This window comes from Anguilla rostrata, chromosome 8 (assembly GCF_018555375.3).
Source record: "Anguilla rostrata isolate EN2019 chromosome 8, ASM1855537v3, whole genome shotgun sequence".
Classification (NCBI taxonomy): domain Eukaryota; kingdom Metazoa; phylum Chordata; class Actinopteri; order Anguilliformes; family Anguillidae; genus Anguilla; species Anguilla rostrata.
Window position 1 is genome coordinate 11,357,167 of NC_057940.1, and position 15,105 is coordinate 11,372,271.

The following is a 15,105-nucleotide window of genomic DNA, read 5'->3' on the forward strand; positions in this document are numbered from 1 at the left end:
CCCACGGCTACAGACAGATCCTACAGATCCACCAGTATCTACTGCAGATTTTATCAATGGAGGTTCTGTTCTGCCACTGGGGCAGTATCAAGGTGATATGAAGAGGCATGCCCAAAGACAATACTGTGGAAAGAAATCAGTTGTTGTGCTAGCCCATAGAATGTGTTGGGTTTTTTAAAAATAAAATAAAAAACTTTGCCATAATATGCCAACTCAGTGACAAAACAAATGTATATTGTTCATAGTTTTATTACAACACTTGAAACAGAAGTGACTATTTGGCATTTTTTTCATCAAAAAAACTTTTGCCACACAGGCTAATATAAAAAATCATCTTTATAAAAAATAAAAAATCTGCATTTATAGAACACATTGTATTTATTTTTATTTTTCCATAGATTGCGTTGTTGCCGTTCTCGTTGTTAGTGTTAATCAGTTTAACCACCAGGGTCCAAGTTGAACTATGCGGTTGTTCCCTGTACTTGGACCGGTACTTCTCTCTAGGGGTTTCGTCATACTTGTTCCTGGTTATGGTTATACACTTTGTTGTACGTCGCTCTGGATAAGAGCGTCTGCCAAATGCCTGTAATGTAATGTAATGTAATATTTTTTCCTGCATTCTGGCTCATTAATAGAATTTTTTTTTTTTTTTAAATAACTCAATATCCAGCATTAATAACACAGAAGGAATGTTCCGCTGAACGCCTGCTCTTCTGCAGGCACTTTCAGGGACCTCAAACAGAGCGATAGCGCCAGGAGCCCCTGTCTCCCGCAGGGACCACCTGTCTCCAGGAAACAGAGGTCAGAGGGACTGACTGACAGAATGTGCGCTCTGGGCTCCTGTGAAGGGGTAGGCATGCGGCTCTCGTGTTAAAGAGGCGGAGCATCCCGGCGTTTCGTGTAAAACAGTCACGCGCCTCACACAAACACGAGGAACCTGTGACGCTCAGCCATGCCGAAGAGTGACAAGAGAGGGCTCCTTTAAATTTAGGGCACCTTCACTTCCGCCACTAAAGCTTCTGCCCATCAGCCACCAATGTGAAAATAAACAAATAAATAAAGTGTGTGCGACAAACCTGTTGGGTGTCACACTGGTTAAATGCTCTGGCTGCTTTCTGCCATATGTGATGAGGTTTCTCTCATAGGAGTACCATCTCCATGCCTTTATGGATTGTATTAAGAGCTCAGTAAATATTACCAAAAACACCCTGGAAATTAGTCTTTTGGCCCCTCAGACTAAATGGTTGATGGTTGACTAGATGGAAGAGCACCAGAGTTCACATGAAATTGCAGCGTAACATTCGCCTCGTTTCACTTCTAGAAAGCGCCACCAGGGGGCACAGTTCTTCCTGTGAGGCATGACCCTCTCTTCCTGTGGTGAGAAGTTTAGTTCCATACTGCTCAAACCAGATGACGAAGGGGGTGTGACACTTAACGCCTTAAAGGATCCGGCTCTAAAAACATCTTTTCTTTTTTTACCCAATAGGAGTGATTGCTAATTGTGTTACTATATTGTGATTACTATATATATAGTAATTGCAGGGGCAGCTTCAATACCTTCTGTGAAGTCACATAGAAGATCAAGCTTTCAAAATAAACCCTAAACCCTATATAAGTACTCTCGGAGTGCAGAGAGCAGTGATTCAGGAAGTGTACAGCATTGCTCACTAGTCACTGCTCACAGCCTACAGGGTTATAAATTACTGTCAACTGGCCCAGTTGGTTGTTTGCACTCACTGTTCGTAGCAGTGACTACGTGCTGAAAAATTAAGGACATTCTCATATTTTTTGCCATAGCCCAGCGTGTATTTTCAGCTTGGCGCTAACAGGCTCCACTGGTAGTGTGTTCTTTTTCCATGTTTATTCTTGGCATGCTGCAGTTTGTTACACAGTTGTTTTTCATTGGAACTGGTATAAATTTTTCACTGGAAGGCACGTCCAGGACCAATTAGCCACTGACGTGCAACACAAGGCAACAAGCCAAGATAAGATTTCAGCGCGCATTTGTCTACTTTCAACAAGAATCACAGCAGACAATTAAGAGCTAAATTGGATCCAAAATCTCAGTGTTCAAATAGCGAGAACAGTGGATAGCTAGCCCCTCCCTCCTACACCGCCTAATGCAAAAACAAGTTCTGATATGAAGATAAGTTTGTTTGTGAGCAGGTGAATCTGGAACCGCTATTACCCAGCATGCAGTTAGTTCTGAGGGATCGGATCGGGACAGGGGTGCATAAACGGGGGGGGGGGGGGGTTGTATCTCCCACACTCACAGCTGCCAGGGCCACAGAGCAGCTCCCAGCCACACCGCTGTGACTGCACAGGGCTCATTACCGCCATTATGCGCCATTTATTTCTGTTAGCGCACTGCACAGTCCATTAGGACCTGAGCTACTGTAAAATACAGCTAGCGTACGCACAGTAGACTTGAGGCAAGCCCTATAGGGCCCGGCCTAGCCCTACTTTAAAAACAGTGTTACCACAGGACAAGAGACACACACACATGCACACACACACACATGCACGCACGCACGCACGCACACACGCACACACTTACCAATGGGCTCCTCCTCAAATTGTTGCTCTGTCGCAACAGGTTCTTCTGTTTAACCAAAGTCACCAAACAAGCAACACGAAACAATTAACAGGACAGAACACCAAACAAAAAGCACCACCTTTACACATAAGTATGAAACACACTACAAAAACTAGCACCAAATAGTAGCACAAAATTAGGGTTTTAGAATTCTTGTGGAGATAAACTTAGAGATTTAACCAATCACTGCCATAGAAGAACCAATAAAACCAGTCCTCCAAACTCTGAGATTTACACTAAATAGACTAAAGCCCTCCAAAACCTGGACAAGGAACCCTGACCGGCATCTTCCCCACATGGAGAGCTAAACAGTTACCAACCCACACACACACACCAAGGTCCAGTCTAGCTCTCACACACATAGTCTGTCTCCCTATAATACACAGCCACATGCATGCACGTACATACATACACAAAACACATACACTAGAACTGCAGCATAAATTTACATAAATTAAATTTTTTTTCCCTTTGGCCTCGTGTTTCCTGCATGGGGGTGGGGGGAGGAGCGTGCTCACTCGCTCCCCCTACAGGACGTTGGCTGTGGCAACACGTGCAAAGTTCACTCTCCTCAATATGGAGACAAACGAACAGGGACTAGCTCGCTGGGCAGCTCACTGAGCAGCTGTATCTCCCACACTCACAGCTGCCAGGGCCACAGAGCAGCTCCCAGCCACACCGCTGTGACTGCACAGGGCTCATTACCGCCATTATGCGCCATTTATTTCTGTTAGCGCACTGCACAGTCCATTAGCACCTGAGCTACTGTAAAATACAGCTAGCGTACGCACAGTAGACTTGAGGCAAGCCCTATAGGGCCCGGCCTAGCCCTACTTTAAAAACAGTGTTACCACAGGACAAGAGACACACACACATGCACACACACACACATGCACACACGCACGCACACACTTACCAATCGGCTCCTCCTCAAATTGTTGCTCTGTCGCAACAGGTTCTTCTGTTTAACCAAAGTCACCAAACAAGCAACACGAAACAATTAACAGGACAGAACACCAAACAAAAAAACCACCTTTACACGTAAGTATCAAACACAATAAAAAAAACTAGCACAAGACAACAGCACCAAATAGAGATAAACTGATAAAAGAACCAATAAACCCAGTCCTCCAAACTCTGAGATTTAGACTAAATAGACTAAACCTCCAAAACCTGGACAAGGAACCCTGACTGGCATCTTCCCCACATGGAGAGCTAAACAGTTACTGACCCACGCACACACACACCAAGGTCCAGTCTAGCTCTCACACACATAGTCTGTCTCCCTATAATACACAGCCACATGCATGCACATACATACACAAAACACACAAAAAACATACACTAGAACTGCAGCATAAGTTTACCTGAAGACTCTGCTTTAGCCTGTTCTTCAATTGGAACGGGTTCATCTGCTATGAAAAAAAAAAGAGAGTTCAGTCAGTCAAGGGTCCTGGTGTTCATCTGATAGGCCCAGCCCATAACCAAGGTTAGTTCTACCTGCTGACATCCTTACATGCAATCAGTTCATAAACGGGGTGCTTAGTGAAGTAGACGCTTTCAGTAAAAGTGTGGCACTTTTAACTGAAGCACTTTAGTTATAGGAGCTTGCTGAAGGCTACAACAGCACTGCACTACCCAGCATGCCTTGCAGCTGCCCCTTCATAAAGACCACAGCTGTTGTGAGGGGAGGGGAGAAAATGGAGAGATTATGTGCAACAGTCCGTTGTACACTCGCAAGTAAACAAGCATGCATGAGTATACGAGCTTGAGTAAACGAGCGTGCGTGAGTAAACTAGCGTGAGTGAATATACGAGCACGAGTGAGTAAACAAGCGTGAGTGAGTGAGAGATTGATCCACAGCAGATTACACATCTGATATACAGGCACAGAGTTCAGCAATCATTCAGAGGAAGAGGCCAGTGTCAGATCTACACTTCCTGTATTAACCTTCTGTTTCTTCCTGAAGCATTTCCTCCTCTTCAGGAACTTCTGATGGGCAAATGCAACCACAGTATCACACAACCTGCTGCAAACTGTTCCTGCACAAATCCTTTACTTCCATTCAATCCAGATCTTACAAACCCAACTCTTCCAAACAACTTTAATTCTAGCACATGCTGCAAAGACTAGCCACTGCACACCTCAGATCTTTCCCCATCCCTTCTATAGAAATTAAACACTTAAAACGATGTCGTGAAACGTAACTGTCATTCAAAACCAACCTTCAGATTCACCTTCAGTTAACGCTTCAGCCTCTGGCTCTGCTGGAAAACAGGAGGGGAATTCAATAATGCTAGACGAACACAGTAATCAAAATACCTTTTTTTACAAACACATAAAGAACCCAGGAAAACCAATATGACATTAAAGCCATTTAATTCAGTCGAGACTTCCCCACCCCTTTAATCCTGGAAGCAAAAAAGTTCTTATGTGCCCAATACAGCAGCTATTTGGAGATAAGGTTGCTTGCCTAGCTACCACTTCACTTGAATATTTTAATCAATCAGCAGTGACCATTTAGCAGGCAGCCAATCAGAAGAGAGCTTCCAGTAAACATCCATACAGAATGGTCACTGTCAGATATGCTATCATATCTACAAATAGCACACCACACTGACCACTTCAAAAGCAGAAGAGACACTTATTAGTGATAAAATAACGCAACTAATAATCATGCAACAGCACAGATTTCCGTTTGAAAAACTATGCAGTTTTCATTTATCTGTTCCAAGTTTCATGTTTGAGACTTAGTTACCTTTGCAGAAATTGTTTAATTGAGCTCAAAGCTTATTAATGTAACACATCAATCACATTCTCAAGTTTCGTAAACTCTGATCACAAGTACCCGCACAGTGTAGATAACACTGAGGGGAGAGATTCATGTGTAACTGCTCCTATCTCATCTTCAAACTACGGGTGAAAAACCAACATGGACCTTACCAAACGTACACGTAGGACTGTCTATCTGAAAAAGATAAGATTAGCCATACGTGTCCTTTTGCAATTTGGCCACAGGTGCTCAGTAGTGCACGTTTCTGAGAAAATCATTCAGGAAAGCGACTGTCAGCGAAATGCAGGGCCTTGAAAAATTGTGATTTTTTTTGGGAGGGGGGGTGACCTCTGTTGGTGAAATTCTGTCTTTAGTTGCTTGGGTTTTTTGGAATATTTTAAAGCACCCAATTGTTCTTGCTAAACCTACATATGTACTTTTTAAAAAGTTAGAGATTTTATGGAACTGTGTTTTGGGGAAAACCTTGGGTAACTCATTAACAGAGCAGCCATACAAAGTTAGTTGAATCAGTGGAAACCAGGAACTGAGTTACTAGGGAGCTCACCCTCTTCAGCTGCAGCTACCTCCTCCTCCACTGGCTCCGACTCCCCCTCTTCCTGGGCTACTTCCTCCTCTTCAACATCTTCTGCAGGAGCAGCCTCTTCCTGCACCTCCTCAACAGCTTCCTCTTCCACAGGTGCAGCCTCTTCTTCCTCAACTGGTGCTGCCTCTTCTTCCTCAACTGGTGCAGCCTCTTCCTCCTCAACTGGTGCAGCCTCTTCTTCCTCAACTGGTGCAGCCTCTTCTTCCTCAACTGGTGCAGCCTCTTCCTCCTCAACCAGGGCGGCCTCTTCCACTTCAACTGGAGTGGCTACCTCCTCTTCTATGGGAGCAGCCACTTCCTCTTCCACGGGAGCAGCCACTTCCTCTTCCACGGGAGCAGCCACTTCCTCTTCCACGGGAGCAGCCACTTCCTCTTCTACGGGAGCAGCCACTTCCTCTTCTACGGGAGCAGCCACTTCTTCTTCTACGGGAGCAGCCACTTCCTCTTCTACGGGAGCAGCCACTTCCGCTTCCACGGGAGCAGCCTCTTCCGCTTCCACAGGAGCAGCCTCGTCCGCTTCCACAGGAGCAGCCTCTTCCTCTTCCACAGGAGCAGCCTCTTCCTCTTCAACGGCAGCAGCCTCTTCCTCTTCCACAGGAGCAGCCACTTCCTCTTCTACAGGAGCAGCCACTTCCTCCTCCACGGGAGCAGCCACTTCCTCTTCTTCAGTAACAGCTACTTCCTCTTCTGCAGGAGCAGCCTCTTCTCCCCAAAGACCTGCTTCCTCTTCAACTGGGGCAGCCACTTCCTCCAAAACTGGTTCCTCCTCCACCACCTGCTCTTCCTCCACCTCTTCCTCTACAGCTTCGATCTCTTCCTCCACCTCTGGCTCTAAAAGGGATGAGTCACAAGTGCATCAACATGATGAAATGATAAACAGCAACGATTTACACAAGGCAAGCATAAATCACTCGGAGGCTGAGTTTTCTAATCTGCGAATACGGAAAAATAAAGCATTCTAATTTTACAGAAAGTGTCAGATTTCGATGTGGGGAATTTGGGCATCTCTGCCACATGACCCCGGTTAACTGAAAGAGCCGTAGAAGTGTGTAATACGCACATGCACAACGTGCAGAAAATTTCCGCCAATGTGACAGCTTAAGCCCAATACAACCAAATGTATAAAAAAGGACAAGAGCTGGAAAATTAGTCTGCTTAAATAAGTTACTTCCCCAAAAGGCCCCTCAGTGTTGTATTACTTTCTGGTTGACAACATTAACTTTTCCCGTGAAAAAAACCCAGGGATGTTGGGTCCTGGTTAAAATCTCAGTTCAAAATGTTTATTTCAGTATTCAATCTCTTAAAAAATAAGAAAAAGTCACTAGTTGACAAATCACATCCTTTAACATTAACATTAACATTATAGACAAATGTGTCAAAAGCCTAGAGCACAGTATGAAGAATCTAGGGCATAAATACACACAATAATAATCAACGCACTAAAGGGGATTATAAAACACTTAATGATTGCTCAACAGGAGGCTTCTCCGGAGGCAGAAAGGACATCCGGTTGGCGGCCATCGAGATTAATGAACTACAGAATACGGTCAGTGTCAATATCCATTAAAAAATATATTGGAGGCATAACCGCCAGGATGTGGAGTCTGTCCAAGAAACACAAGGTTTCTGTCCAAAAGCGTAATGTGGACTTTGGGTTGAGACGTGAAGTGTAGCAGTCCTGCCCCAAATAAACATGGACAAGGCAAGGCAACGCACCTGTAGGCTCCTCCACGACGGGCTCTGGCTCAGGCTCAGGTTCCGGTTCCGGTTCCGGTTCTTGTTCTGGTTCCGGTTCCAGTTCAAGCTCAGGTTCTGGCTCAGGTTCTGCAGATGGATAGATCAACAGTTCAAAGCTCCTTCGTACTTGTGAGTGAGCAGAGCACATCCGCTGTGTGGCTGGCTATCGCAGGGGGTCCCCCAAAACCCACCCAAAACCCACCTCAATGGCAGCAGGCAAGCCTACCCTGATGGGGGTGGCAGCAGGCACCAGAGGAGTGCGGGATAATGGGGAACAGCTGGTGGGGTCCCCTGACTCAGGTGCTCTGCTGGAGCTGGGCTGCCAGTAAAACTCCGGCTATTAGCGCAGTACTGCATCGTGTCTATGAAACGCTGCTAGGCAGACCCTACTTTCATAAATGAGCTTTCCGGTTCTGATCCAACTTCATTAAACAATAACGCTCATTATGCATGCCGCTGCTTTTCATCCAAAGAGGAAAAAATGAGAAAATAAAGGGAAAAAATGAAACCACTAGATTCATGTGAGAAAAACAACACAAACATTGCCAGAAACAGTTAATCAGCACATGCATTTTCACGCATTTCTAACACAACACGTTCTCGCATTCAAGTGAAAAACAAGTTTTTGTTAAATTAAGAAAAGTAGTACCTGACACTCTGCTAAATTCACGCTCCACTTGGATTTCAATGCAATGTACTGCAGGTTAACTAACCTTACCTCAAAGGGTACGACAACATAAAGCAGAATAAGAATGTACTGATATATTTAGCTTAACCATATGCAGAATTTCGAATTATGACATATACTGGGGGAATTACATAATCACATCAAACAACCAGTTATTGCCTTTTAATTTTTATTTTATTTATTTTTCTTAGCATCTGCACATTTATGAAACACAAAATAACCAATAGGACAGTTAAAGATGCCAACGTATTATTCACCAGTTGGTCAGGCCTTTTCGTAATGGATTTACACAAGAGCCTGCCTTATGAAGCAATACCAGCTTATCTACAATCCGGTTAAAGAGTGATCACCTTTCCATGTCTCGTCGACCAATGAGGGTGTTCTGTACGACTACATTCCACTCATGCTAGTGACATGCATGTAGAATCGATGGCTCTTTCCAGCACGGCGGGTTAATGTTTAACTTCCAGTTAGATAACCGCAACTAGTCCCTACAAGGACAGATGTACAGGGGGAAGACTGGTGTGTTCCTAACAGCATGGAGAGGCCAGTAAGCAGGAGGAAGACACAGTGCCTGGCCTAACTACACCGGCATGGTTCTGCAGCAAAGTGAATAAATATACCCAAAATATACCTTTATTACATTATATATTCGGTCACATGTCTTTGGCAGGGTCTTTAACCCTTTGAAGTATAGTTTGTTTGGAATGTTTTTTTTCGAAATTAAGTCAGTGTTCAAGAACTTCTTTGCTTATAATTACCAGTATTGATAGTTAGAACGTTCAGTGACACTTGTGATCTTACCATCTCAAAGGGCTAACGGGCTGCTTTGTTCCATGAGTTTGACCATACCTTGTTCTGCTGGTGGAGCTGCTGCTTCCTCTTTCGTCGCCTCTGTTTGCACCACGACGGCCGGCTTGTCCTTCAGCCCTGGAGGAGTTACAACGGGCACGCGGGCTCGTAAGCTTGTGTGACGTTCTATGGTGTAATTTCATATTTGCTTTTCATGAAGCATGCGTCGCCAATGTGGATTTGAAAAGCGCCTTCTGTCAGAAGGCCTGTAATGCTGGTCTAAGTTCATGAAACGTTTGTTTAGGCAAATGATTTAGGAAATGTAAAAAGCAGAGGACTTCAGGAGCCATGAAGCTTTCATTGTGATGCAAACTCCCAAAGCCTCCGGCAGCCACCCAAGAAGCAGGTGAGACTCCTAAAGCTTCACACGCATCGTGAAGTCATAAGTGTTCTGTAAAGATGTGCGGTACAATGACACTTGTATTGAACCAATTAAACAAAGCCCATCTTTGGAGTTGTCATGAGTGTCTGTAATGAAGTGAAATCAGGGAAAATGTGCACTGATGTAAACTGGTACTGAAGCCTGTGTGCTGATGTGAAATCACAAACCCTTCACCTTCACGAAGAAGCAAGGAAAAAACATTTCAAACATTGGTCACATACAGAAGGAGTGCATTGAAGGAGCTCAAATGGAATATGCAGGAATCCAGATTAAGGAAATAAATCTGAAATGGAACATCAGCGAAATATGGATAATGCATTACTTATCATGTAAAATGTAAATGTAAGTCATACATCACTGAACACAATCGAGGCACAAAATGATGGCTGAATTGGGTTTACTTTTGCTTGTCTTTTTTTCTTAAACTTTTGAACTTTTTGGGTCGATTTCGGCCAGTTTCGAAACGAGTGGATCGTGAAAGGGCAAGAGAGTGAGTGAGAGTAATGACATTTCAAAAAGGAGGTCATGTCTACACGGTGGAAGAGCACAGATCATTAGTGTTACTCACAGATGAAAATGATGAATAAATGATCACAACAGGACTCTGCCGGTGCCAATGATCACAGTAACTTACACACCCTCCATTTACACACATGGATACACAGCTCTGAGCAGTGTGGGCGAGTACCTCATTCAGGTGTAAAACAGCGATCCACCAAACCTGCAACTTTTAGGTTACAGGCTCAGCTCTGAAACCCCCCCCCCCTTGCCACGCTGTTGCCCGCGGTTACAAACCGACCATTCTTCCGAGTCGCCATGGCGGCCAGCACCGCATAGCTTTTGGTTAAGCTCACGCCTAGCTGCAGTAGCCCACGGGGCTGGGGCCACAGGTCACAGATCTGCAGATAACAGGACTGGCTTTGCCTGCAATTTGAGAAATAGGTTTCGCAACCAAAACAGGTTACGGCTTGCCGTCGGTTCAGACCGCGCTGACAACGTCTCCTCATTCTTCTCCTCGCCTGTCACACAAAGGAACGTGTTGTATCCTGAGCTGGACAGATTTACATGGTGATTTTAATGCCGAAGTGAAGCTTAAAATGAGTCAGCAACAAACAAATACTGAGACTTCTGCTGTGTCATCCGACAGCTCTCTGGGGCCCGCCTCCAATGTCTGATTGACAGAAGTAGGCTGTGCAGTTTGATAGGGGCAATAGTGTCACACTGGAAACGTGATTGAAATTGGTGGGTGCGACACACTCTAAATACAACATACAATGGGCCTGTCATGGACAGAGATCATCAAAAAAAAGAAAACAAATCTACTTTATTTCAAAACTTAACATTAACATTTAACATGTCATCTACAGCAGACATTACTTATGGGAGACAGAAAGCTTTGTCCACATCTACTAATGAATAAAATGGACAGAAGGAAATCAAACTGGCTTATTAAACTCAAATGCAGGTGTTAGCGCCTGCGTGACTGGGGCATCACAATCAGCAGTGGCAGATATTAACATCCAAAAGAAGTAACCCTGTCAGAATTTTTACACCAATGAACTGTGAAACTCCAGTTTAAAAAAAATAAAGCAGGAAAATATAAGTGACATTTAACATTTCTCACGAGATTCGGCTGCTAATAACAAAATAAGAGCTGCTGCTGGGATGGGTTAAGTTAACTATGTTCAGGACACATTTAGCTGCTCGCTAAATTCACACTTTCCTCCTGCTGCGTTGCCGTGGTGTTGGGGACAGAACCACACTACTCATGACCCCACAGGACAGCCGTCCCCGCAAGAGGTGGTGACAGTCACACCCCTGCAACGGGACATGGGGCCCTCAGAGACCAGGCCCGACCTCTGCGCCTTGCTGACGAGGGCACCCTTGTTCTCGATTTTCCCTTTATCATTTTTTTTGGGGGGAGGGGACGGGTGGTGGTTGCCAGCTTGAGCACTGGCAGGTGGCACTGCCTCATTTTTTACCCACACCCCCGAGAGCCCCTCTCTTCTCTCTGGCCACCCTGTGGCGCTTTCCCACTTTCGTGCGGGTCTTACGGTCGTCCGCATCGTCGCCCTCCACGCGCCTCTCCGTTCTTTTACTGGCCGCCTTTTTGTCCTTCTCCGCCTTCTCCTTTTTCTCCTCCCTCTCTCTCTTGGCCTTTTTCTCCTCCTTCTCTTTCTCCCTCCCCCTCCTGGCCTTGGCCCTCATCTCCTCCTCCTCCTTCTCCTCCTCCTCCGCCCTCTTCATCTCCTCCCTCTCCATCTTCTCCACCACCTTGAGGAGCTTGGCCTCGGTGCGGTGGCTGGCCTTCAGGGCGGCCTCCTCCAGGGCGGCCTCGGCGGCTCGCTGGGCCTGGCGCTCCTCCTCCTGGGCGGCCATGGCGCTGCGGAGCTCGGTCAGGGCCAGCCGGGCGATCTTCTTGGCCTCGATGCGGGCGTGGATCATGGCCAGCTGCCGCTTCAGCGCCTCCTTCAGCTTCCCCGCGGGGTCCCGGAAAACGGAGCCCTCTGGAGGCCCCGCCCACCCAACCATCATTTCCGTCGCCGTGGCAGCAGGAAGCCCCGCCCACCCAATCATCACTCCCGTCGTCGTGGCAGCAGGAAGCCCCGCCCCACTTTCAACCGCAGCCAATCCACACCAGCACTGCCGATCCAGTTAGCGTGGTTAATCTGGCACATTGGTGGACATTTCACACCAGCAGCTGGTAGGACATTCCAGCACTACCACTCCACCCACTCCTGATTTGAGAAGCCATTTCAGAGCAAACGCACAGCTGCTTTTGATTATTCATCTGGAGAACTCCCCCATGTCCCTGTGCACACGCGCACACGCGCACACGCTTCGGTTAGTCTTAAGACTAAAGGAATTCCTCCTGGAGGACCACACCTCTTGGAGGCAAACCGTGCAGATGCAAACACAAATACCACTCGGTAGCTGTTAGAGGAAATGTGAAGCTGAAAAGCAGACTGAAAAGTCTTAATTATTAACATCCAATGCCACAAAAGGGCTTTTTAATTAACTCAATCTTACAGCCATCCCACCAAACTAATTTCTTAATAAAGTGCAGCATAGGAACAAATTAACAACTGAAGTTACCAATATCATTAATAAAAAGCAACAATCACACAGTATTGAAAGGGATAAATATCATGACCATGCCAATAAATGACCATTCCTTATTGGATGTAGCTATGTGTTCAGCGCATAGTTCATGCACATTAGTGCACACTCAACTTTCCTTAACACACAACACTGAACCAATGAGAAGGCACAACCACAAGCCAATCAACCAATCAGCAAAAAAGCATTCCCAAAAGCCAACCAATGGGAATAATAGCAGATACCTCTGGGTGCCTGTTTCTCAGCAACCTCTTGCGGCTTCTCATCTGGAGCATTGGGGGGAAAAGGTGTTTAAAAATGGCACCCCAGGACTGACCAACAGCATGCATCCCATTCGTTCCTTCGAAAGGGTTCAGGGCCTTGATTGGCCGCAACTCAAACTACACCAATCCCAGGCATGCTCATATTCCAAGCCCCACCCTCATTTCATGTCATTAATTCATACACCTGGTCAATTGCTGAAGTGATCCAGGCCCCAGTTCTCAAAATCAAAGGTAATGTGTCCCATTCCAAGATTAAAACCTGCAATACCCTGTTCAGGGGCAGAAAGGGGGCGTGTCTAACAGAGGTGTAGTTCAGATGCAGATAAGGGGGTGTGCTGGATGTCGACCCACTGCCTGAAATACTTCTTGCGTTTCACGTGCTATACTTGGCTGCATTTTTCCGAGGTCAGATGTTAGTCTTACACCCTCACCCCTCCCCCCAAAAAAACAAATAAACCAGCACAATGCAGTCTCCACACACTGTCACTATGCTCCAACCCCTTTATACAACTCTTACGTTACTAAAGGAATCCTTACTCTTAAACACAACATTACACAGGCAGGCTACCAAAAATAGCAAACTTGTGGCAACCGGACGATCAGAACGAATCCACTCCCACAGTTAACAGTGAATGAACAGCACCGGAACAGAGAGCTACGAGAAAGGCAAGCTAAATCACAGCAACATAAAAACAAGCTTAGGAGGCAAACGCTGGCCTGTGCTCAATTAAACCTCCGGGGAGAAACGGGTCTATTCAGCGTGACTGCAGCGTCGAGCAGAGCGAACGGAACACGCCGAGTCTGCAGCCTTTTATTCCCCGATACGGAATAAAAGTCCCGCACTGACAGAGGGAATACCTTCACGGCTAACTTTCTCCTTCACCGCCTGATCTTCCGCTTTGGAGGAAGAAGAGAGACAAAGTTAAAAGGTTTCGTTCTTTAGTTAAAAACTGCTGAGATGCAAATTCTCCCCCACCCCACACACACACACACACACACACGGGGGTATTCGAGCTTTGAACACTTCTACTGCTCGATATCCTCATGATTGAACAGCACGCTCTTAACTGCACTGATCACATTCCACCACCGTCAGGAAATGTCTCTCTCCGCAGCCCAGTGAACATCTCATCTATTCTTTTCCTCACTGTAGCGACATGCATGGGACTATTTGAATGAACCAACCTAACCAAAAAGCCCTGCAGGGACAGAGGAAGCAGAAAGAGCTGCAGTTAAGCCTACGCTGCTACTCTGAGAACACAACAGGAAATTAAAGTCCCTTCAGCTGTGCTTTTCCTCAGAGCTCAACGATGGCATATCAGACGCTGGGGAAAAGAAAAGTAATGAATGCAGCAATATCAGGGAAAAGATGTTTAGAGGATAAGGTTAGCTCAATGGTAAATGCGTCTTTGCATTGCCTAGATTTGGAGGGGCTGCACTAAGCACAGTGTGGAGATTTAGAGAAGTTAGAGCGTCTTTTAGAGAAGTTAAACAAAGAAAACCTCTCCATCGTGACTGCCATCAATTGGAAAACAACCTGACCCATTAACCTTACTTCCTGCGTGTTTTCAAGGTGTCCGCCAGCCCTCCCAGAGTACCGAAACTTCTTGCAGGCGCACAAAGGCAAGCTGTAAGGCGGGCTGGAACAGGTGTTAGCATAGCCATGCAGGTGCACGAATGCAGCACTGAACAAGGGCGCGCGTGTACACAGTACTGAACACGACCACAGCACTGAGCACGGCTGGGCACATCTGCACCATGCAGCGAGCAAGGCTCACCGCAGCTCCATCTCAGGGCCAGAGCTGAGAGCAGAAAGCAGCGCTATGGACAGACTACGCTGAAGCCACATTCACTCTACAGACAGGCCTGCAGTTCTGTGTTGTTTTCGGCATTTGTGTCGTCTGCGAACGTCGCACGCGTCATCCCAAAACGGAGACAGGCCCTCGCGCCTCTGCTCCGATGCGCTGGGGCGCGCGTCATGCCCTCTGAGGGCACTGAAAGCAGGGTAGGAGGCCAGCGAGCTGAAGGGTTACTGGAGCACAAACTCGTTCTGCGGTTCAGTGATCTTCCCTTAGGGCCCAGTGTGATTG

The 15,105-nt window shown here is 46.2% G+C and overlaps 1 protein-coding gene across 50 annotated transcripts in view; it reads right to left on the minus strand.

Moving 5' to 3' along the window:
- The window catches only part of asph (aspartate beta-hydroxylase), a 32,287-nt gene that overhangs the window by 3,134 nt on the left and 14,048 nt on the right, over positions 1–15,105 (minus strand). For 4 of the 50 annotated variants that reach the window (XM_064346390.1, XM_064346366.1, XM_064346347.1 and 1 more), the window contains 8 exons: positions 9,251–9,328; positions 7,690–7,797; positions 5,935–6,804; positions 4,822–4,863; positions 4,547–4,588; positions 3,964–4,011; positions 3,513–3,557; positions 2,558–2,602 (listed from right to left, as the gene is read on the minus strand). In XM_064346390.1, coding sequence (XP_064202460.1) covers positions 2,558–2,602; positions 3,513–3,557; positions 3,964–4,011; positions 4,547–4,588; positions 4,822–4,863; positions 5,935–6,804; positions 7,690–7,797; positions 9,251–9,328 — 1,278 coding nt within the window. The remainder of the gene's footprint in view (positions 1–2,557; positions 2,603–3,512; positions 3,558–3,963; positions 4,012–4,546; positions 4,589–4,821; positions 4,864–5,934; positions 6,805–7,689; positions 7,798–9,250; positions 9,329–15,105) is intronic. The other 46 variants (XM_064346363.1, XM_064346360.1, XM_064346361.1 and 43 more) reach the window with 46 other exon arrangements.